The following is a 24845-nucleotide window of genomic DNA, read 5'->3' as shown; positions in this document are numbered from 1 at the left end:
GTGTCTCTGCCTCTCAGAGAAGCAGAAGCAAATGGAGTAGAGGTAATATCTGTGCCTCGGTTTCTCTGTCTGTGCCCCATCACCTTTCTAAGACTCCGAGGATCCGCATCTCTGCCTTTGTCTCATTTCTGCCTGTGCCTCTACTTCTCTGTTTGTGTATCTACAGCTCTGCCTTTCAGCCTATACCTTTGCCTCTGGGACTCAAAGTTTTTGAATCTGCCTCTCTGTGCCTGAGTCTCTGAATCTCTTTCTGCTTCTCTGAGTCACCACCTCACTACTTCTCTCTCCCTAGTGTCTACTTCTCTATTTGCATCTCCGCATCTCTGGGTTACTACACCTCTGCCTATCAATCTCTCTAAATACCTGTCTGTCGGCTATTCAGCTTGCCTCCCTATTGACCTCTGTAAGTCCTCTACATCTCTGCCTAAAGATCTGCCTCTCTGAGTCTACCTCTTGACCGTTGCCTGTGGTCCTTTGATCTCTGTGTTTCGGCCTATTGACCTCTCTGAGTCTCTGTCTCTTCCTTTTTGCATCGTTATATCTCTGTCTGCCTCCCTGTCTTCTCTATGTCTCTGCCTCTTTATTCTCTACTTCCTTCTCTGTGTTTCTACCTCTGCCCCTCTCTCTCCGTCTTTGAGCCTCTGTGTGTCTCTGTGTTTCTGCCACTATGGTCGGCATCTCTGCTTCCCTCTTTTTCTGTTTCAGCATCTCTCTCCACCTCTGTGACCCTGCATCTGTCCACATCTCTGTACATCTTGACGATGAGCTTGTTGTGGACAGGGAATGTGTCACATTGTTATATTTTGCTCTCCCAAGCACTTAGTACAATGCTTTACATACAGTAAGTGCTCAATAAATACGATTGAGTGAATGAATCTCTAATGTGTCTGCATTTTTCTCTATAGTTCTCTCTTTGGAGCTATCTCTCTGCCTTCTGGTGTCTCTGCATCCCTCCCTCTGTGTCTCCCTATATTTCTCTGAATATGTCTCTACATCTGACACACTCTGTCTCTACCCACATTTCTATCTCTAAGCATGTCTGCCTCTCTCTTGGTCCCTCTCTGTACCTCTCTCTCTCTTCCTGTCTCGCAGTATCTCTACATCTCTGACTTTCTCTTGGACTTTGCAAGTCATATTTCTCTGCTTCTCCAGGCCATTCTCTGCCTTTCTGTGCCTCTGTCTACATGTCTCTTCCATCTCTCCCAAATCTCTACTCTCTTGGCATCTGTATCTTTCTGCATCTCCTCCGGGGAAGCCACGTGCCCCCAAGGGAAAGAGCATGGGGCCTGGAGTTAGGAGACCTTGGGTTCTCATCCCAGCTCTGCCACTTGCCTGCTGTGTGCTGTTGGGCAAGTCATTTCATTTCTCTGTGCCTCAGTTTCCTCATCTGTACAATGACGACTCAATACTTGTTCTCCCACCCCTTTAGACCAAAAGCCCTGTTCGAGACAGGGGCCGTGTCTGACCTGGCTGTCCTCATTCCACCTGGGTGCTTAGTCTGATGCCTGGCACATAGAGTCACAGAAACAGATGATGATGGTGGTGATTATAAAACACTATCTTTCTGCACCTCCCTGTGCACATCTCTACCTCTCTGCCCTTCTACATCTCTGCCTGTCTCTCTGCACATCCCCACATCTTTTTCCGCATCTCTGTCCCTCTCTACATTTCTCTCCAAGTCCCGATCTCCCCTCTACGTGTCTCTGTATTTCTGCCTTTCTCTGTGTCTCCTTGCATCTTTGAGTCTCAGCGTCACTCTGTCTCTCAACATGTCCATCTCTACCTCCATGTCTTTGCATTTCGCTCTGCATCTCTCAGTCCCTCTCTCCACGTCTCCCTGCATCTGTCACTCTGCCTTTCCCTTTGACGCTCTACATCACTGAGCTTCTCTCTCTGACTCTGCATTTCTTATCTTGCTACATCCCTTCCCCTCTCTCCCCATCTATGTCTACATACACCTCTTCATCTCGTTCTGAGTCTATATCTGTCTGCATCTGAGTCTATCATCCCAGCATCTCACCTTCTTTCTGAGACCATCTGTACCTCTTTCAGTATCTCTGCCTATTATCTGATCTATTGGAACCTCTGCGTGGGACTGCCTGTCTCTCTGCATCTCTCTGTGTCCGTCACTCTATCTCTTGCTTTATGTCTTATCTGCATCTATCTATCCATCTGTCCTAAGGTCTCTATGTCTCCCTGTGTCCATCTGCAGCTTTTGCTCTGCATGTTTCTCTGCTTGTCTCTGCCTTTCTGCATTTGGCTTGGTCCCTCTCGCTGTACCTCCTTGCATCTCTCTACCTCTCTCCAGGACTGTGACTCTGTTGCCCTTCTACAGCTCTCCTAGTCTCTCTCTGCTTCTCTGAGAGCCTGCGTCTCTCACTCTCTCTACATTTTTCTCTACATCTCTCCACCTCTCTTGCGTCTCTGTCAGGAGGTGGTAGTGTGGAAGGAGTGTGCCGGTGTCTTAACCCGGCTGGGACTTACCAGGCCTTCGCCCCTGAGCGAGGAGCCCAAGCCTCTCCACCTCCAGGCCTCGGTTCTGCTTCTCGATCCACCGCCGTTCCAGCTGTGAAGAGCCCCTCGGCTGGCTGGCGGGGGGCAAATTGTCGTCACTCTACCATGGGGCACACCCCCAGCCCCCTCATCCTCTGCCTAGCCCTACTGCCTCCCAACCCATTTACTGCCCAGACTTGGACTGGCGGTGAAAGAGCCATTCAGGGCCGGGCTGAGGAGGTTGGAGGAAACCCACCCGCAAAGGCTGTGTGAATTCTGGGAGTGATTTCAAGGACCAGAGTGGCTTCAGACTTTTTTAACAGCAGGCACGGTTTCATAGGTGACGTTTGGGAGGTGAGTTTCTCTTGGACTTACCTCGAAGCTGCCTGGAGTTTCCTCAGGTACGTTTCCGGTCCTTGGGGCGCTTGATGAAGCGTGGCACCTGGGCTGGGGGAGGCGGGGAGAGATAAGGTAACACGGCTTCGAGGATTTCCAGAGAGATGCTTCTCTAGGGCCCCGAGAGGTGTGAATGACTGTAGCACGACAGGGATTGCGAGACAGAGCGCGCAAAGCCAAACGCTTCGATGGTATTTCACTTTTATTCTCAATACTTTAGGTCCAAGTTTCAAACTGCAATATTTTTACACTCAAGACACAGTCATGCACAATCCATATTTCAATTTTCTATTGCTTCAACCACAATTTAAAATAACTTAATATTGGAAACAAAAAATTCTCTCTCCAAAAAAAGGACGCCGAGGTCAGAAAGATGGAGCCAGGCCGTCAGCATTTAAAGAAAATAACTTATTATTATTTTTTAAAATCATAGGTACCTTTTAATCCAAAGTTACAGGAGAATTTCACCACACGGTTTTACAGATAACACATCCTAAAAAAAAAAGGAATGTCCAGCAAAATGAGATGCAGCTCTGATTTAAAAAAAAGAAATGAAAATAAAGACTCCTCCTCTGGGTTTTGTTTTCATCCAGATCCCTCAAGGGGAATTCAGAAGACCCTCAGGACGGGTCACTTTCAACTGAACTGGGGAGTGCACTGAGGTTCACTGAAATCATTAATGCTTTCAGGATGTGGTGCAAAATCTCAGCGGTTTGTGTGTGCGTGTGTTTTTGTGCATCCAGAAAATGCCATGAGCATACAGTAATCCCACATGGCTACTAGTCACCGAGAGGGTCATTCCAACCCGAGAGCTGGCTGGCACGGGCTCTTTTCTGCTAGATTTATCTTTTGGTCCCATATCCTTCCCCACCCCCCCCAGCCCCGGTGTCTATAGCAACTCCCTTCGCATTTTGCCTTTACTACCTGGGCCTGAATCTCAGCAGTCATCATCAGAAGGCTCAGACGTTGAAAACCTATGCCCCGATTTCCCAAATGTGATCTGTAAAGCACCACAGTGGAGAGGAGATGACGGGGCATCGGCGACTCTACGTGATGGTTGGCTGTTGAGGGACCTTCCCTTAACCTGTGGATCAGAACTATTACCGTACACGTAGAGACGTGGGACGAATGACGTGAGCAAACACCCACAAGAGAGAGTGGGCTCGCCCTCCACCCACCCAGATTTCTGTAACATTTCCTTACCCAGTAGTGCTACGGCGCTCCTTGAACCACCTGGCCGCCGAACCGGACCGCAAACGAGCCCGTAGATGAGAACCAGCTGGAACAGGCCATTTTTTTCTAAGGGCCCCGCTGCCCTCCAAAGCTTAACTTAAGGGCACTAGTAAAAGATGCAGGGGCCACACTGGCTAGGTCACACCAGCCACGGGTACTGGCCGACACTGTCTACTAGTCCAGGGCCTGAAAAGAAAATGTTTGGAAGCCCATCGGGGTGGGTGTTCAATTTGTGAGCAGCCTCTCCCCAACTGCCTTTGGGTGAGAGAGGGGAGGAGAGGGAGAGAGAGGAGTTGATGTATGTGTATGAATTTACCTTCAGCACCCAGGCTAGGAAGCTCACTGCACCTCTACCAACAGTTTCTCGTCCAGCTGTTCTGTGTTCTAGCCAGACAGGCTCAACTTCTGCCTTCATTTTCCATGTTCCTAGCCACTGATTCTGTGAATTCGCCTGGACTACCAACCTACTCATTTGACAATCCACGGAGCAAAGGAATAGGATTATTTGTATGCTCGCTGAATTGAGAAATAAGTCTTTCTGTACGCAAAAACCATTCCAGGTTCTCGGAAAGAAACGCTGTCAGGCAGACGGGAAGTCACGCCGGTCTTTCTTGCCTTTGAGTAGCTGACTGTGCTTCCGGGGAGGGGCGAGGCATGGGGGCCGGCTGACGGGAACAAAAACGAGGCTCTGAAATTCCCCAGCCTGAAAGAAATCTGGACCCCATAAGAGAGGAGGAATGCATACTTCAGTTACCCTGCAAAAAAGATTTGGCTATCCAGTAGCCAAATGCATGTCCAGTAACGGGAGATGCGAACGTATTTACAATAGCAGACGGACACAGTAGGGGACGTTTCAAACGTTCCCCAGTGTGGCGACCAACCCGATGGCCCCGGAGGTTCCAGAACTCCAGCCGTCCCGAGACCGTTCCCTGGATCCTTTACTAAAATGGTACCTGCGTTTCCCCAAATCGCTTTCACTGTGCTTCTAAAAACAGCGTGGCTCAGTGGAAAGAGCCCGGGCCTGGGAGTCAGAGGTCATGGGTTCAAATCCCAGCTCAGCCACTTGTCAGCTGTGTGACTTTGGGCAAGTCACTTAACTTCTCTGGGCCTCAGTTACCCCATCTAGAAAATGGGGATTAAGACTGTGAGCCCACGTGGGACAACCTGATCAACCTTGTATCCTCCCCAGCGCTTATAACAGTGCTTTGCACATAGTAAGTGCTTAACAAATGCCATCATCATCATCTCTTGGCTGCGCTGCTTGTTGCTGCTCTGCAGAGTAGGAAGCGTTCAATAAATACTATCGAGCGCTTCTGGCCCAGCATTCGCCAATGGGCTCTTCACACCCCCTCACCAGCCTAGAGCTTTGGAGCGACGTAAAGACTGCAATTCTGACCTGTGGGTTGGGGCAAGGGAGGAGATAACTACAGGGTTAGAAAAAAAATAATTAGGTGATGCGAGGAAAAATTTTTCCACTTCTTAAAATGATCTCTCTCTAATTCTCCAACCCAGGGAAGGGTCTTAGGAACCGGGGTGACTGCCAGTGGCTGGTCCCATAGATTTACAAGGTTGCATAAGATATCTTTTTTTTTTCCACAAAGGCAAAGCTGCTCCAGGATGCTCTCGCGTGATCTGCTCAGATATGCAGAACGCATCATACCAATAAGCAAATAAGAAGGTTCAGGAGCAGGGCTGGAGCCCAGGACCCAAGATTACTCCTTCCCCTCTCCAAGGAAATACCTCGGAGATGCAGCTCCTCCATTTCGGAGTCAGCTAGATTCCATTACTGGGTGCCATTTGGTTGTGGTGGAGGATTACTTACTGAAATATGTCAGCATCCTAGCATTTACTGCTGCAAAATAGAATACTGTTAAAAAAAGGAAATACAAATTAAGGCCTCTTATGAAAAAGCAGTTGCATTGGGAACACTGGCCCCAATGAATTTTCTATCCCATCACGCCAAAGTGACATGACCTTTGGATTTTCTTTTTCCATGATCTCTTTTCAGAGATCACCTGGGAAGGGGGTAAAAGAACAAAACAAAACCCCAAAACACACCAATCTCACGGCTGAAGACAACAAATAGGATAACAGGAAATCAAATAATGTAACTGCCTAAACAAAGGGAGTGCCATTGTACGTTGGACAGAAACTCTCCAGAGAAAGTGCTATCTTACATGGGTCAGCTTGCTGCATTTTCAGCAGAGAGAAAGCAGTACACGGAAATAGAAACAATCACTTTCCCCTTGACTTCTCACCATCGCATGAAGACGTTGTCCACTCAATACACGACAAATTACAAATCAACAGCTTTTCAAGGACTCCAAATGCTATCTTCTAGGTCCTAACAATTAAACAGTGAACTCAAAAAGAGAAGCGTATACTGTTCTCAGAAATCCTCCAAACATTTTTCTTTTTCTTTCCCTTGGATGATTCCGTCAGTGTAAATCCACAACTGTGTATTCCAAACCCAACCACAAAACCCAAAAATCCTCAGTATTTCCCCGGTGGGTCTCAGACAAACCACAGGTAGGTATATTTTGGGAACCACCTTGAGGGGAGAGGGTGAGGGAGAGGAGCTGGTTGGAAGATGGAGCTGGTATTCAAACACCACCAAGCTGAATCTGAAAAAATCTTCACCTTGCAATAGCATCAAAAGGTTCACAGGATGGTCTCTGGCAGAGGCCTTAGTCAAGCGCTGTTGGAACACATTCCGCTGTCCGCCCATTTTTACAACTGAAAATATTGCAGCAAATATTCTACAAAAACAGATTTTCGGAGTAATCACGACTGTCACCTGCAGATCACTTTATCATTAAAAAGTACAAATGGTCAAATTGAACAACCTTCGTCTTTTCACATTAAAAAGATCACTCCCTGGCTCGATAATGTTTGAGAAGTTTCTTCTTCCCTCAGTATATGTGTACCGCACGAAGAGCCAAAAACAATTTCAACTTCATTCACCTTACCGCCCTCAGGCAGTTAGGGGTCTCTGCCCTCAAAAAAAATTCCCGTCTCTCCCCGCAGGCTTCCCTGGGTTGGGAGCGGTTCTCTAGAAATGTTATTTCCACTCGCCCCTTTCCGGTAGTCCAAATGAAAGCTTACACCGACTGCCGAGTCAAACTCTCCCGGGGTGAAAAAAGTGATACCATTGGAGCGTCAACTAAAAAAAACAACCGACAGGAAAAAAAACCAAACCCAACAAAAAATACCTTTCTGAGGAAACTCACCCATCTTTTCACTGTATTTTTTATTCCTTAAAATAAACTTTTCCAAGGAAAAGAAAGAGTTGCACAACTCAAGCTGCCACTATGGAAGAAGGCTCAAAATGGGAGGGAGATGTTGGAGGCCTGCTGCTTCAACAGGAGGCTGGGTCCCCGCTGCCCTCGTTCTACCTAGTCCTTTCTTCCTGGCTTCTAAAAGAAAGACCGTACTACCTCGTGGGGGGGCAGGAGGAGGTTTTGAGGGCGTCCCTGAACCCAGGAAGGCCCCCTCCCCCGCCGCCCCGCCCCCTTCTCCAACTCCAAAGCCAACCAAAACATTCAGAGAAGGGACTGTGCACCTCTAAGAGCCCACCGTTTTAAAAGTGAATGCACGAAATGTTTGTTCACCGGGAAGAAGTCCTCTTGCTTCGTGTTGGAAACGGCCTCGAGGAAGCCACGTCTGTGTTCGCTGTCCTCCTCTGGGGCTGCTTTCCGGCTGGGAGAATAAGTTAAGTGATCTGAGGAGCGGGAAGAAAGACTCATGGGAAGTTGCTATTCCTAGGAGAGCCGATTCCGCCCCACCCTTTAGGCCTGTTGACGGTTTGTCTTTTGGTCCGTCCGTCCGGCAGCACAGGAGTTGAGGTTTGAGAGTTTTTCTTTTTCTTTTTTTTCCAGTCCTGCTCCCGAGGGAACTGGCATGGAGGGGTGGGGTGGGGGGGGGGCGGGCCCCCAGTGCTAGCGGCTGCTGTTCTTAATCGCCTCCTTGGCTGCAATGATCAGAGGAGTCAGGCTGGAGAGAGGCTTGGCTAATTTTAAAAATGAATGCTAGAGAAGAGAAGATGAACAATTAGTGGCATCATTTCTGAACCTAAAAGGCACTACTCATTTTAAGCAACTTTCTCCTTTTGTCTGAGCTACGGAGACCTCAAAATCAACAACAATAATAATACAATAATAATAATGTGTGGCATTTGTTAAGTGCTTATTACGCGTCAGGCACTGTAGTAAGCGATGGGGTACATACAAGATAATCAGGTTAGACACATTCCCTGTCCCACATAGGGCTCACCATCTTAATCCCCATTTTAAAGTTGAGGTAACTAACTGAGGCCTGGGAGAAGTGAAGTCATTTGCCCAAGGTCACCCAGCACAGAAGTGACCAAGTTGGGACTAGAATCCAGGTCCTTGTGACTTCCAGGCCTGGGCTCTATCCACTAGACCACACTCCACCACACCTGGCCCTTCTCTCAACCTGGTTTTTGGACTTCTTTGTTGCCCATTTTAAAAATACATCACAAAACCACATGCACAGCCAGAGAAACTCGGAATAATGCTGTTTTTCAACATCCTACGCCTGTGAGTTTCTGGGTGCTTCCCCAAAGGTGCATCTAGAGAGTCTCAAATTAAAATCCCAAGCATCCTAAAGATGTAAAGCCTGAAACTCTAGTTCTTCCTCGAATCGCACCAAAATGGCTTAAAATTGGATGCTCTCTGGACCTTTCCCTTTGGAAGCAGACTCTGGTTCTAGGCTAATAGACAAGTGAGGGTGGGAGGATGATGGATGGGGGGCTCCCATCTTGGCCTATTCCTTCTGGAAATGGTACATACAACAATAATTGTGGTTTTTTTAAATTCATTTTTTATGGTATTTTTTAAGTGCTTACTCTGTGCCAGGCACTGTTCGAAGTGCTGGGGTAGACACAAGGTAATCGGTCAGACACAGTTCATGTCCCACCCAGGGCTCCCAGTCTTAATTCCCATTTTACAGATGAGGTAACTGAGGCCCACAGAAGTTACGTTACTTGCCCAAGGTTACACAGCAGACATGCGGCAGAGCAGGGATTAGAGCCTAGGTCCTCCTGTCTCCCAGGCTTGTGCTATATCCACTAGGCCATGCCTACACTTACTATGTGCAGAGAAACAGCATGACTCAGTGAAAAGAGCCTGGGCTTGGGAGTCAGAGGTCATGGGTTCGAATCCCAGCTCTGCCACTTGTCAGCTATGTGACTGTGGGCAAGTCACTTAACTTCTCTGTGCCTCAGCTCCCTCATCTGTAAAATGGGGATTAACTGTGAACCTTACATGGGACAACCTGATTACCCTGTATCTCCCCCAGCGCTTAGAACGGTACTCTGCACATAGTAAGCGCTTAACAAATACCAACATTATTATTATTATTATGTGCCAAGCACTCTACTAAGCACTGGGGTAGATACAAGATAATTGGGTTGGACACAGTCAATTCTCAGCAAACAGAGGAGGCTGAGAAAGGAGAGCAAAGATGGAGTCACCCAAAAGGCTCACAAGATGCCAAAACTTTTCCAGTTAGTTAAGGCCTTTTATTACACTTTTACTCTGGGCAAAGCACTGGGGTAGATAGAAGATGATCCTATCAGATACAGCCCCTTTCCGACCCAGCTTGCACCTTCAGAGAGGTGGGGAAGGCAGGTATCGTCCCCGTTTTACAGAGGAGGAAACTAAGGCCCAGAGAGGTTAAGCGACTTGCCCAAGGTCACACGGCAGGTCAGCGGCAGAATTAGGACTGGCCCCGGGTCTCTTATCTGTCAGGCCTATGCTCTTTCCATTGGACTACCCTGCTCTCTTGAGAAGAGTGCCCCGGGCAAGCCCTCACCCACTGAGGCAGGTGTTTGCCAAGCAGGCCCGGCTGCTCTCTGAAACAATTAGCTGAAAACCACCCCCGACCCCCAGAAGTTCTGCAATGCTTCCTGCTGGGAGCAGAAGGACTGGGCGAGAGACTGTGGATGGCTCACTGCAAACCCTCACTGCTACTACCAAAACACAGCCTCAAACACATAGTCTGTTAGCAGTGAGTCCCACCTTTCCCAGCTTCACCACCGGTTTCGTCAGTGTAATGCTCACCCCAATAACGGGTTGGGGGGGAGGGCGGAAACAGCGCTCGGCTGCATTGCGTCGTAATAATAATGATAATATATGGCATTTGTTAAGCGCTTAATATGTGCCAAGCACTGTACTAAGCACTGGGGTCGATAGAAGCTAATCGGGTTGGACATGGTCCCTGTCCTGCACAGGGCTCAAGGTCTTAATCCCCATTTTACAGATGAGGTTAACTGAGGCCAGAAAAGTGAAGTGACTTGCCCAAGGTCACACAACAGACAAGTGAGAAAGGCAGGATTAGAACCCAGGTCCTGACTCCCAAGCTTGTGCTCTATCCACTAGGCCACACTGCTTGCATGGACAAGCAGGCGTGAAATTCTCTCTCATTATATGCCCAGTCACAAATGCAGCCTCCCAGGAAGCAGTGGCAGCTTTGAAACCAAAGGAAATTCTGCTCCCAACACAGAGCAGGGTAAATCCTTTCCACGTGCCCCGAACACTCAAAAACTGCCAAGTCCCGACTCTCGTTTCAGGATTTAAGACTTAGAGAAGCAAAGCTCATCAGTTCCATCCTAGGGGAAAGGCTTCACAAGGGGGCAACTTCTGCCAGACCTCGACCCATCTCCCCAAGGATCAGCAACTCTTCTTCCCTTACGGCTGCCCCCATACCGCGAGCCTCGTTTACCTGTAAGAGCTCCTTGGCAGAGCCTCGTCTGTCCACGTCCATCTCGAGACAGCGATTAAGAAAGTCTCGGAATACGGGCGACAGTCGCTCCGGGTTTTGAAGCTCGGGGGTGCCGTTGGTCGCTATCAGATACAGGGCCTAAGAACAAAAATGAAAGAACCTGCTCAGGGCAGTCCTGACTGCAGGGACCGGGGCTGAGGGGCTGGGGGGGCGGTCTCGGCCTGCCGGGGCTAGGCTGGCTCCGGGAACGAGCCTGGACATTCACTCCAACTTTCATTACATGCCACTGGTGAAGGGGATGATTTGTGGCGGGGTGTGGAAATGACTAGGGTTGTTCCACCAAAATTTACCACGATAGGAGAGGAAATTCTCCCTACAGACGAGGGAGACTGTAGCCTAATAGGGCATGACAGAAGTCGGTTTCTTTTAAGGACTACGATTTAAAGTTCATTTTGTAATCCAAAAATTCAAAAACCCGCCCCTGGCCCTCAACACCAAACAAGTCCTGGGTGGGCTACCAATTTGCACGAGAGGAGCAGTAACTCATTTAACAGATACACCATCACATAGGAGTGCCGCAGTGACCTGATGCGGTTGCCAAGGTTGCCATGAGCAAGAAGGTGACGTGATCACGGAGTACCCCTTGGAGGAGGTGGGTCTTGAAGTAGGCTTCTGGGGGAGGAGAGCGGGGAAGGAGAGGGGTGGCTTGGCAAATCTGCCAGGGGCGGGGTGCCAGGGGGCAAGATGGAAAAAACGGACGGACGAGTCGTTATCTTGAGGGGAACAAAGAATGTAAGCAAGAGGGTTTAAGGGAAAAGAGGGCAGACCAGAAATAGAGACCCTTGGAGTTGATGATTCATCAATCAAATCAACAGCATTTACCGAGCACCGACTGTGTATTAAGGGCTTGGGAGAGAGCACAACAGAATCTGAGTGTGGGATCCCCGCCCTCAAGTAGCTATCCATCTACCAGGAGAGACAGTTACTTTAATCAACTACAGAGAGGAGGAAGTAAGGAAGAAGGAAGGTGTTGGGAGTTCCTGAGAATTTAGCAGGCACGGAAGGGCTGAAGTGGCAGTAGGAGGGAAGATGATAAATTAACTGGGGATGGGCCTCCTGGACGACATGTCATTTCAGGAGGACTTGAGAGATGGGGGAAGGAGAGGGGAAGAAGGTGAGCAAGAGGCCGGCGGTAGGAGAGAAGAGTGAAGGGAAGAGTGGAGTAGTTTGAGAGGAATAAAGAGTACGAGCTGTAATGTAATAGAAGCGAGTGGATAATCAGGAGGGAGACAGTTGAATGAGTTTCAAAGTAGCAGCATGGCCTAGTGGCAAGAGCACGGGCTGGGGAGTCAGAGGTCGCAGGTTCTAATCCCGGCCCCGCCACGCGTCTGCTGTGTGACCTGGGGCAAGGCATTTAACTTTCCTGTTACCCTCATCTGGGGAATTGAGACTTTGAGCCCCATGTGGGACAGGGACTGTGTCCAATTTGATTACCTTGTATCTATCCAAGCGCTTAGAACAGTGCTTGGCACAAAGTAAGTGCTTAATAAATACCATAATTATTATTGTTGGGAGTTTCTGTTTGATGCAGAGAGAGTGAACAACTATTAAGGGTTTTATCTATCCCAGCTCTGGGAACAGTGCCTGGCACACAGTTAGCACTTAACAAATACCACAGTTACTATTTTGAGGGGTGGGAGGATGGGTGCAGAATGACATCTGAGAAAAATGATGTGGGCTGCAGAGCGAAGTATGGATTGGAAAGGAGTGAGAATGGAGGCAAGGAGCTCAGCAAAAAAGCTGATTCGGTAATTAAGCTGGAATTTGACAGATGTCTGGACTAGCGTGCTGGCCAGTGGGATGAAGAAGAAGGGCCAGATTCTGGAGATGCTGGTGGATCCGTCTCCTTGTCTCCCTCCTCCTCCGTCTCCCAGAAAAGGAAACTGAAATGGAGTGATGAGTGATGAGCAAGGGGGTAAGTGAATCCAAAGATTAGTTTGTCAGTTAAGCCAGGATGACTTTCTCCAACGAGGGAGTGGTCAAAATTGCCAAAGGCAACGAAGACACCAAGGAAATTAGATCAGAGTTGATTTTAGCCAGAAAGATGTCAATGGAAAACTGGGTGAGCAGCTAGGAAGAGCTCCGACAGTTATGTTCCTGCTACCCAGCTAACTGTTGACAGATACCAGAAGACTCAAAGCTGTATTACTTCAAATCTTGACTCTCTAGCTGGCTCCTAAATTACTGGATGAGGATAGATCAAAACCACTTGCTTGTGAAGCCTACTGTGTAAAACAAAAACAACTGCTTCTAAGAAGTTCTATTAGTTCTCTATTTCAGTCTTTGGAAATCGGCAGCTGCCCAGTTCTCTAGACTGGAAGCTTGAAGAGGTCACATAGTTGTAAACCATGAGACTGGAAGCTCCTTGTGGACAGGGAAAGCCTCTGCCAACTCTGCTGTACTGCACTCTACCAGGCGCTTGATACAGTGCTCAATAAATACTATGTATTGATCGATTCTGCACTGAACAGCCAACATTCATCTTCTGTCAATAGATTTCACCAAACTGGGTTCCCTACACCTACAAATTATTGATTACCAGCAGTCTGTTCTATGGTTCTCTGGCTTTAATAAAGGTCGAAATCAGGGCGGCTTTTCTAAGACTGCCAGTCTGATACTTTAAAAAAAATAAGACCGAGTAACCTTTTTGTGATGGGAAAAGGGAATGGAAGATATGTCCTTGAATACCCTAGGGACTTATTACCTTTCAATTATCTGGCAGAAACAGATTTGAATCCTGTTTCTTCCACTCACTGGACCATTTTACTTCCAGCTGATTTAGTTCACAAATTGTTTCTCTGATCCGTTCTCTCAATCCAAGCCAAATGCACATAAGGCTGTCACCACTGACGAGGACAGTGGGAGAAAGGTTCTAGTACAAGTGCTGAATCTATAAAAACGCTCTCCGAACAGAGAATTCACTTCACATCCTTGGGCTGACCATGCTTAGGACTGGTCTACCACCCGCTATTAAACCAAAGCCTCGACCAGCAATCAAAAACACACTGACCACACCAGTGAAACATCTATCAGTCAGTGGTACTTACTCAGCGCTTACTGTGTGCACAGCACTGTATTAAATACTTGGGAGAGTACGAGATAATCATAAACAGACACATTCCCTTACAGTCACCTTACATTCTACAGGACAAGCTTACAGTCTAAAGACCGAGCTTACCTTGGGCCACGAAGACCCGGTTTTCCTGCATATAAAAATGACTGGCTTAGAATCTGATTTTAGAAGGAAAAAAAAGTTTTCTCTCCACAGGCACTTTAGTCATCTTCTTGTGAAATCTGGGGCAGAATGGCTCACAGGCAGTAGAAAGACACTTTTTTTTTATGAATTCGACAGAACATCTGGAGACATTCACAGAGATGATAAAAATAAGATTTGGGTATTTCGGTCCGGAAGTTAGGTTTTTAACCCAAGATTCATTTCTACTTGGTAGAAGTAAAAGGTTGATACTATGGCAGGCTCATTACATTCTCAATCATCTGGCATAGAGGGCTATTCACCCTGGGGCCTTCGAGAAACACCCTGGATGGTGGATGGACATAGTCAGCGGGCGCAGGCCACAAAGTATATAATCAGAAACCTGCTTTCTTTAAAAAAAATTGAGGAAATAGTACGTACGTATCTCCTGCTTTGAGACAAGCAGTATTTCTCAAAGTCCCGGTATTTCTTTTGGGATTAGGACCATTTTGGGGGGGAACCACTTGCCACTGGAAAGAAGTGTAAAGCGCTCTCGAGCGGCTGTTGTTCAGCTGTTAGATAACTGTGCCGAATGTCAGCTGAGGAGGGGAAAGGGGTTGATGAGAATGAGTGTGGGCTGAACTGCTGCCCTGAACCCTGTCCAGTGAAATGATGAGCCCCCCTTCTTCTCACAAAAAAGAAAGCTGTAGCCATAATTACATTTTCCTAGCACACTGTTCCCTTAAGACAAACTTGTGAAATATGTATGGACTGAGCGACAGATGAAGGTAACCATTTACTGATGGTTAGTTTTACCTTTCCAGGCTCCTTCAAGAGAGCTGGAGATGCTGCCTCATTTGTAATGGGGATAGGTAGAAGAAAAATGATCTTCATTTTGATTATCAATGAAATGATAGCAAGCTTTTTTCAAGATTTCAAGGGAATGGCAAAAAAAAAAAAAAGGGAAAAAAAAGAAAGAGAAAATAGGAGGGAAAAGCAGGGAGCAGAGTGGTAAAGCAGCCTAGGATTTTACTGGCACTTACCCTGAGGGGGTTTTCGTTGAGGTACGGGGGCTCTCCTTCCACCATTTCTATGGCCATAATCCCCAGCGACCAGATGTCCACTTTGGGTCCATACGCTTTCCTTGTCACCACTTCGGGTGCCATCCAGTACGGAGTCCCCACCATCGTGCTCCGTTTACTCTGCTCAGGGGTGATCTGAGCGCAAAACCCAAAATCGGCTGCAGGGAAAGGACAGGCAGGTTACTGTCAACTCAAGCAATGAAACTGAGAAGATGACTCTCACGGTGCCTGGCCAAGGGGACCACTGACTACTGCTTACCTAAGTCAGGAGGCCTTTTGGTGAGTCTCCAGAGTTTTGATGTAGGGACAACACACAAGCCTGCAAGTTCCTTGGGGGCAGGGAACGTATCTACCGACTCCGTAGCACTATAGTCTCCTAGGGACTTAGTGCAGTGTTCTGCACCCGGTAAGTGCCCAATAAATACCACTCACTGATCAAATGATAGTGCTTTGGGAGAGACTGGGGCACAAATTTAACGTCTATATTGCAAGTGGAGATTCAGAAATATTAGCTCCTGGAAAACTGGACCTCTGCTCTGGGTATAGTACAACTTTGATCTTTTTCTAATTTGATGCTTTACTCCTGTGTTAAATTTGCATTTCCTGCTATCCCAAGTCGACTAGTGCTTTGCTGTCGAAATGGGTCGCAACTTGCAGCAATCCAATACCCGGTCCCCCAAACACCACCTGGACGAAAATACCTACTCAGTTTAACAGATCCATCCATTCCGAGCAGAATGTTGTCACTCTTGATGTCTCTATGGATCACTTGATTTGAATGCAAGAAATCCAAGGCTTGGAGGCACTAAAGGAAGGAAAAAAAACACCTTAAAAGTTCTGACTTCAACACATAGAAATACAAATCGCTAGCATTTCACATTTCGGAGCCAGTGTAGAATCTGGTGCTACATGAAACTGCTGGCTCTTTGTACACTGTTAGAAAAGCAAGAGCCTACATAAAGCAGTTGTGGCTTAGTGGAAAGAGCCCCGGCTTGGGAGTCAGAGGTCATGAGTTCTAATCCCAGCTCTGCCACTTGTCTGCTGTGTGAACTTGGGCAAGTCACTTTGCTTCTCTGTGCCTCAGAGTTCCCTCTTCTGTAAAATGGGGATTAAGACGGTGAGCCCCACGTGGGAGAACCTGATTACCTTGTATCTACCCCAGCGCTTAGGACTCTGCTTGGCATACAGTAAGCGCTTAACAAATACCATCATCATCATCTCATCACATTGCATTTGCAATTAGAAATGCCAATTAGTATAGCTGTATAGCTGACTTCCCTCATAAGCACTAATGGGACTACAGTTCATAGCAGTGAATTTTTCAGTTCCTGCCGAACATGACAGACAAATCTATAAAAACCCAGAAAGAATAGAGAGTGATTTTACACTGGGAATTACTACAGAGCAGACTACTGTTGTTGCTTGCATCTGAAGAAAGGGCCACTGATAATCAAACCCTTTCTGGGTTGAGTGGCTGGGGGGGAGAGTATGGGGCTAAAAACAAGCAATCCTCACTGAACCTTGAAGAGCCTTGCTCACTGCACAGACAAGACCCCAAATCTTTTGAGATGGTGGCTGCAACTGTCACCGGAAAAATCTTTGACTGCTTGCAAACTGACTGAATTCTTCACTCAAGAAGAGCCACTCAGTCAGGAGGAAGGGCATGTGAGTGGGGGGGTGGGGAGATGGGGAAGGAGGTGACCCAAGGAGGGAGAAGACAGTCATTTTGGAGGATTACGCAAGGGTGAGGTGTTCTTTCAAATCTTGCTTACATGGTTGTTTGGAAAAGGCTTTTTACTGTAAAGTTAATGAATTTTCCATGCACACGGGAGAAAAGAGAAGGAGTGTGAAGCTTCTCCTCATCAGAAGAATATATCATAATGCCAAGGTCACTGATCCACCCAACACAAATGAAGGAGAGAACCGGTATTGAGCTGGTTAGTTTGAGTTGTGCTGACCTAGCGAATGGAATAGCTCAGGCCATATAATCTATTCTGGGCCTCCTCTAACTACTTTGATCCAAATGACAATATCTAAAATGGCATAATTTCTCCCTTAGGCTTTACGTTGAATAATCACCGACATGGTTGGCCTTTCAGCAAAGATAAAACAATACGTTCCGATATACTGTCCTTCGAGAAGGTTTCCGCATTTCTTCCTTTTTCTACAAATAATTTCTGATCAAAGATGAGAAATCCCACCTCGGTGCTTCCTTGAGCCCTAACAGCTGTGTGCAGCTCTTACCTCTCTACAGACAGAGGCGATCTGTCCTTCATCCATGCAGGTCTCTGTGACGACGTCCGTCAAGGAGCCCCCGGCTAAGTATTCCATTACCACCCAAAGTTCGTCGCCCACTAAGTAGCTGAAACGAGAAAACAAAAAAAAGATCTTCAGTGATTCGTGGATTTCCTACTTAAGAATTCCTTTTTTTCCCCCATTATTACTTGAAACGTAATCTGGCCCTTTCAAACAAAAATGATGCTGAGAATGTTAGTGATAACATTCGTCATAACTGAGCCCAGTTTACCTTGACATGACTTGTTTTGATTTTATAGTAATTGTAATAGTGCCAAAAATACTGGCATTTTTATGCATTTACTATGTGCCAAGCACTGTATTAAGTGCTGGCATAGATAAACGATAATCAGGAACCACATGGGACTCATGGTCTAAGTAGGAAGCAGAAGGGATCTCCATTCTGCAGATGAGGGAACTGAGGCACAGAGAAGTGAAGTGACTTGCCCAAGGTCTCACAGCAGGTATGTGGAAATAAGGCAGTGGGCTGGGCTGCTTCTTCCTATTGTGTTTCCGGATTGGCTGGGGAGTAAGTATGACTGGCAGTTATGATAAATAGTTGCTGGGGGTGTTGGGGGTGGTCATTTCCTCCCTGCCTATGTTCTGAAGCCTCCCTTGAGGACAGTCAAGCTAGTACTTTCCTTACCTTTATGCTGTTTCATGTGCCTTACTGAAGGCACATCTCCTCCAAGAGGCCTTCCCTGATTAAACCCTCCTTTCCTTTTCCCCCACTCCCTTCTGCGTCACCCTTTTTTGGCCCCTTTATTCATCACCCCCCGCCCAGCCCTACAGCACTTATGTACATACCTGTAATTTATTTATTAATATTAAGGTCTGTCTTCCCCCTCTTTAAACTGTAAGATCGTTATGGGCAGGGAATGTGTCTGTTTACTGTTGTATTGTACTCTCCCAAGTGCTTAGTCAGTGTTCTGCACATAGTAAGCGTTCAATAAATATGACTGACTGACTGACTGGAGATTCTGAGAGAGGGATGGAAGAAGAGAAGGCTGAATCTGCAGAGTTCTCGATTACTTGGGTCAAAAGCGTGACTTCAGAGATCAACATTAATATACTGTCTTTTTTAAACTAGGGGGTCCAATGACAGCCAATCCCAAAGCTCGGGCAGGGACATCGTAATCAGTGATCCTCTCTCCTCCCCTTTATCCCATGATACACTCCAGTTTGAAACAAAGTTTTGATTAAATATCCGTTGGAGAGACCTTCCTTCTTGATTAAGAAATGGCAATCCATGCCCATGTACACTGGTTCATGCCTTGTTGAATTCTGTTTGCTGGTGGTGAACTGATGCCTTCATTTGGAAAAACAAACCACCATTGTCCCCCCACCCCGCCATCTGGTGTCTCTATGTATTTGATGGAATTGATAAAGGATAAGCAAGTGCATTTTACCAACAAGTTTTGAGGATGTCTTCCAAATAACACACAAAATACATATTGGGTATAGAGTTACTCTCTGTGAAATATAACAGTGTTTAGCACCAGGTAACACTTACCTATCTAAGTAATTAACGATATTGGGGTTCTTATTTTCCCTCATGACCAGAATTTCATTAATAATTAATTCCTTTTTCGGCTGCTGTTGGAGGTTCATTTGCTTTATGGCCACCTAAAATTGACATTGGGAGGCAGAAGGGTGAATTGAAAAACCATAAAATGATGAAAAAAATTAACGCTGGAAAGCACACAGTTAACTATCAAAGAGATTCTGAAAGTTCAAGTTACCTTTAACTATCACTCTTACTCACATTTATTAAATAACTATCAACAACAGTATCATATCCTAAATGTATTCATTTTCTATTTTCTAAAGCCTTTTCTCACTACTGAGCTCAATTTTCCCCCTCACGGCATCTCTATAAAATAGGGAGGGGCATCATCCCTATTTAAAAACTGAGCAAATTGGGGTCCAGAGAAGTCACCCATCATGCGATAGAGACGGAATTGCAAGTAGGGTCTTCAGGCTCCTACTCTCCTGCTTTTCCTTCCAAGTGCACTGCCTAACTCAGATCTCATTTATTTATCTATGGTTTCATTTGGATGGTAGTGATGCCTGTCTACTTGTACGTGTCTACTTGTTTCGGTTTGTTGTCTATCTCCCCCTTCTAGACTGTGAGCCCGTTGTTGGGTAGGGATTGTCTCTGTTGCCAATTTGTATTTTCCAAGTGCTTGGTACAGTGCTCTGCACACAGTAAGCGCTCAATAAATATGATTGAATGAATGAATCTCATAAAAAAATGCATTAAACCCGAAGATAACATCCCCACCCACCTAAACTCTATCAAGGGTTAGGACAATCACATGGCTCGTACTTTTAGACACTGGTCTTTGTGCATAGGTGTTGTGACATTCTACCACATAATAAACCTTATGAACAGTCACTGGTGATAGCCTGTGAAGGAGGCATTTATTATTAACAGTAATAATGGTATTTGTTAAGCACTTACTCTGTGCCAAGCTCAGAATTAAGTGCTGGGGCAGAAACTAAGTAATTGAGTTGGACACAGTTCCTGTCCCAGATAAGGCTCACAGTCCTAACCCCCATTTTACAGATGAGATAACTGAGGCCCAAAGAAGTGAAGTGACTTGCTCAAGTTTCACCATTTTTCCCCCTTAACCAGGTTACCCTGTTCCCAAACCTCACCTCCAAAGCTTTGGGTTACATTCAAATAATTTACAAACGGCTGTATTCCCACTACACTGTGTAGCTGGATCGGGAGTAAGGGACTTCCTATATTATCTGGGTCTTTGGCAATTAAATCCAGCAACTCAGCAGAGACACGGCCACTGATCATTGTAATAAAAATAGGCAATAAAAATTAGGCTTGAACATCCGCACTCACCTCCTGTCCGGTGGCGATATCTATTGCCGTATAAACAGTACCTGACGCCCTAGAAAACAAGTTGCCAGATTAAATACTCATCCTACACATGCATTACAGCTGAATACTTCAACCAAACATCTGCCTTTTCTAAAAGCCAGGCTGCACATCTGAGTGTTCTGACTCTGGCTTGGAGACCATGAAACAAATCACATAGAGGATGTGACTATACAGCTTAAAATTACTTATTTAAAAAACAATTAAAAAAAAGTCAAGCAACAAAGAAGCAGGCCACATTACTCAACTGGACTTATCCAGTGGGGGGGCAAAAGAAAGGATTGAGGAGATAATTAAGCACGGTCGAAAGAAACCTTTTTTTTGAATAGTCCAATTTCTTAGATGTGAGCTTCACGGCCTACAGATCTATGACATTGCTACCAAATTCTGCATCTGCTCCTAATAGCGTTGGGGTGGACTCACTAATAACTGCAAACCAGAAGTGCTGCCTCAGCAGAATGAAGGAAAGGCCAATATGAACCTGGACAGGAGTGGCACAATATTGCCTTCACTACGCTGCCCCAAATCCAGTTCGGATAGCATTTGCCCAGCTTTTGCAGGTGGGCCCGGCTACTTTTAGCAAACTGGACAAACGACCTAGAATTAGGTTCGCTGTGGCTGATCAGGTAGTCTGTCTTTCATTCTCTCCCGGCTGCTCTTGTTCCCTTGAAATCTTTGGATTAGCACGTCTGGGCTGGAAAATGCTCGCTCAAGCACTCAATCAGCCAGCCACTCGTCTTTACTGGGCACTTACTGTGTTCAGAGCACTGTACTAAGGGCTTGGTAGAGTATAACACAACAGAGTTGGTACACACGTTCCCTGCCCACGACGAGTTTACAGTTGTTAATCTCGGCGAGAGTCAACAACATTTTGGGACTAGCAAAATACATGTTCTGTAATGGGGACAGGGGACTTTAACCCCTCTTCCTCTTTCTCCCCAATTTCCCTTCGTCACCATCTTCCAAGGTCTCCAAGGAGGAAGGAGAAAATATTGAAGCTAAAACAATAAAATCAGTCTACCTGTAGAACTAGAAAAATTACTGTTACTGGATTTGCTGTACAATTCATATGGGAGCCAAGTGAGTTAAGGGTCAGAACTCTCACTCTCTCCCTTCACCAAATCCACCAACTCACCCCTTCCACAAAATAATATTGGCAACACTAATAGTATTTGCTAAATGCTTACTTTATGCCAATCACTGTACTAGCTGTTCGGGGTAGATAAAGGATAATCAGATATCACATGGTTGCTCGCAGAGTACAATGGAAAGAGAACAGGTATTGAATCCCCATTTGGCAGAGGAGGGAAATGAGGCACAGAGAAGTTAAATGACTTGCCCAAGATCACGCAGCAGATAAGTGGCAGAAGGGAATTAGAACCCGGGGCCTCTGACCCCCAGGCCCATGCTCTTTCCACTAAGCCACGTTGCTTCCCACTAAAATACCCCCTCCTCTGGAAAGCCTACCCAACACAACACCATGGCTGCGTCAAACCAACAGCCCACCGCCCTCAGCGCTGGGTTTTTATTCCTAAAATCAGCACCTAGATGCATATGGATGATTCTGTCCACAGCCACTCATTTAATTCGGCCATTTCATCGTGCTAGAATCGCACTACTTCCTCAAGTCAACCAATTCACCACACCTCGCTCTTGCCTCTTTCGCCACCAACTCCTTGTTCACGTCCTCTCTTCTGCCTGGAACTCCCCTTCCCATCCACCCGATGGTGGCCCTGCCCATCCTCAAAGCTCTTCCGAAATCACATCTCCTCCAGGATGCTTCTCTGATCGAATCTCTCATCTCCCCAGCCACTGCCACTCTGGCACTTGTGCCTCAACTGAGCACTCAGGTGCTCATTCCACGGAAGCTCTAAACCTTCAATCTTACAATTCAGTTGCTTCTCCCTCTTTGTATTTTACTTTAATGTCTGTCTCCCTCTCTGGATTGTAAGCTACTTGGGGCCAGGAATCATGTCTACTAACTCTACTGTGCTTTCTCAAGTGCCTAATTCAGTGCTCTGCACAGAGTAGGTGCTCAGTAAATATCTATTGACTTCATGATATCCTGGCTTCTTCCTCCTGTTCCCCTATGTTGAACTAATTTTGGGCTGTCTCCTTCCTTACACTGTAAACTCCTTGAGAAGAGGGAATGTGTGCCTTAGTTCTGCTGTATTTTTCCACACATTTAGTACAGTGCTTCGCACTCAGTAAGCACTCAGTAAATATTATTGATCGCAACAATAAGTCTTACCCTTGGCCAATTTTTTCAAATCGTGTATATTTCTTCTTAGGATCACCAACGCTTACAATGCTTCCTACAAGAGAGAAGAGTGAGATAGTCAATCTGAAAAAGAAGATTAAGTTTCCAACGGTAGTTGGTGGCAAGATAAAAAAAATCAATGGCCAGATACTATCTATAGTATTTACTCAATGGGGTGCCAGCAAGACTGACAACAAATTAGTAATTCAGGGATATTACTAACACTATTGGCTTTCATCATTTTAAACTCTTGCCTGATGATTCTGATACTTAATGGAAACTATTAGACTATAACATGAACCACCACTACTGAATTATGGTGTTTTTTAAAATATATGGTATTTGTTAAACCGCTGTACCAAGAACTGGGGTAGATACAAGTTAATCAGATTGGAAGCAGTCCATGACCCACATGGGGTTCACAGTCTTAATCCCTATTTTACATATGAGGAAACTCAGGCCCAGAGAAGTTAAATGACTTGTCCAAGGTCACACTGCAAAGTGGTGGAGCCGGGATTACAATGCAGGTCCTTCTGACTCCCAGTCAGTGCTCTATCCACTTAGGCCAAGATGCTTCCCGTCTTCAATGTGAAGAATTCCTTTCATTTGCTACTTATTTTAAAACTAAGTGGATGACTAGCAGAACACCCCATCTTTGTCAGGGTTAGGCAGACAGGGAACTTTTCCTCTTTTTTCCCTCTTTCCTTTTCCTGTCTTTATGTAATTCTATTATTCGCTCTCTTCCCGATCCCATTCTTTCAAAAAGTGGGGAGGGGAACGGCGTGCTGTGGGTAACTGGTGAGTAAGAGGGAGAGTCCTGGTGACTTGCACCTGCTCTTACCAGGGGTGGAGCCGAGGTGATGGCTTCTTCCCAACCCACCCCATCCCACCCGACCTGGCCACGGGCACCCACTCCCACTCCCGAGAGGGTCCGAGCTGCCCTAATACTTTTGGCTCAGCAGGGGAGCCCCAAGAAACAGAACCGGCTACCCAGGAGGCAAACCCAAAGAGGCAAACCCCACAGAGCTTCCCAAGGCTCCTCCCTCAACTGTGGCAGAAACTTTCCCCTCTAGCCTGTAAACTCGTTGTGGGCAGCGAATGTATCTGTTTACTCTACTCTCCCAAGTGTTTCGTACAGTGTTCTGCTCACGGTAAACGCTCAATAAATACAATTGCCTGAATGACTGATCCCGAAACCCAACTAGGAGATTGGGGGCTCAGATATACAGCGTGGCTTAGTGGAAAGAGCCCGGGTTTAGGAGCCAGAGGTCGTGGGTTCTAATCCTGGCTCCACCATTTGTCAGCTGAGTGACTTCGGGCAAGTCACTTTACTTCTCTGTGCCTCAGTTACCTCATCTGAAAAATGGGGATTAAGACTGCAAGCCCCACCTGGGACAACCTTTATTCAGTAGTATATATTGAGCGCTTACTATGTGCAGAGCACTGTACTAAGCGCTTGGAATGCACAATTTGGCAGCAGATAGAGACAATCCCTGCCCAATGACAGTCTAAACAGGGTAGACAGACAGCAAAGCCAAACAGAACAAAACAACATCATCAAGATGAATAGAAACAAGGAGATATAACCTGATAACCTTGTATCTCCCCCAGTGCTTAGAACAGTGCTCGGCACATAGTAAGCGCTTAACAAATACCATCACCATCATTATTATTATTATTACATACAGCTCAAGCTTCTGGGGGCTGGGAGCCGGAGCCCCAGAGGGTGACCCATAGGGTCATCTTACAATTTTCTATGGACATAAAGCCGTTAAATAAAAGGCTTTCAGAGGGATTTCCCGAAATGGCAACATCGTTAATGATGGACGTATTTAATGGCCCTCTGTCCCTGATTTCTAGGAGGAAGCATGCTGCCACCTACTGATCCGTTACCAAAATTCAGTGGCACAAAATGAGACTTCACTGATGCTAATTTGCCCAAGGTTCACGATATTTCTGGCACAGACTCCAGCGGCCGAAGAGAAAACTACAGTGCCAAACTGGGGAGCCGTCTGTGATAAAATAATGGAATCGAGCTCCACGGACTCCAAGCCATTCCCAAAAGAGATGAAACACTATTCTACTCCACAAATGTCCTCGGTAAGAAGCACCACTTACTCATTTGAAAGTCTAAAACTCTGACAAGTCAAGAATCATTTTCAAAATACCATAGGTTTCTAATGTATTAAATGT

The 24845-nt window shown here is 46.3% G+C and overlaps 1 protein-coding gene across 7 annotated transcripts in view; it reads right to left on the bottom strand.

Moving 5' to 3' along the window:
- Positions 1-5961: 5961 nt before the first annotated feature.
- The window catches only part of PAK3 (p21 (RAC1) activated kinase 3), a 161630-nt gene continuing 142746 nt past the window's right edge, over positions 5962-24845 (bottom strand). For all 7 annotated transcript variants that reach the window (XM_029067420.2, XM_029067425.2, XM_039912378.1 and 4 more), the window contains 8 exons: positions 22644-22707; positions 20357-20405; positions 19010-19122; positions 17446-17563; positions 15907-16006; positions 15163-15359; positions 10867-11004; positions 5962-8150 (listed from right to left, as the gene is read on the bottom strand). In XM_029067420.2, the coding sequence (XP_028923253.1) occupies positions 8061-8150; positions 10867-11004; positions 15163-15359; positions 15907-16006; positions 17446-17563; positions 19010-19122; positions 20357-20405; positions 22644-22707 (869 nt within the window). In that variant the 3' untranslated portion in view covers positions 5962-8060. The remainder of the gene's footprint in view (positions 8151-10866; positions 11005-15162; positions 15360-15906; positions 16007-17445; positions 17564-19009; positions 19123-20356; positions 20406-22643; positions 22708-24845) is intronic.

This window comes from Ornithorhynchus anatinus, chromosome 6 (assembly GCF_004115215.2).
Source record: "Ornithorhynchus anatinus isolate Pmale09 chromosome 6, mOrnAna1.pri.v4, whole genome shotgun sequence".
NCBI classification, from domain to species: domain Eukaryota; kingdom Metazoa; phylum Chordata; class Mammalia; order Monotremata; family Ornithorhynchidae; genus Ornithorhynchus; species Ornithorhynchus anatinus.
The sequence above is the reverse complement of the archived record's forward strand: the minus strand, read 5'-3'. Positions and strand labels throughout refer to the sequence as shown.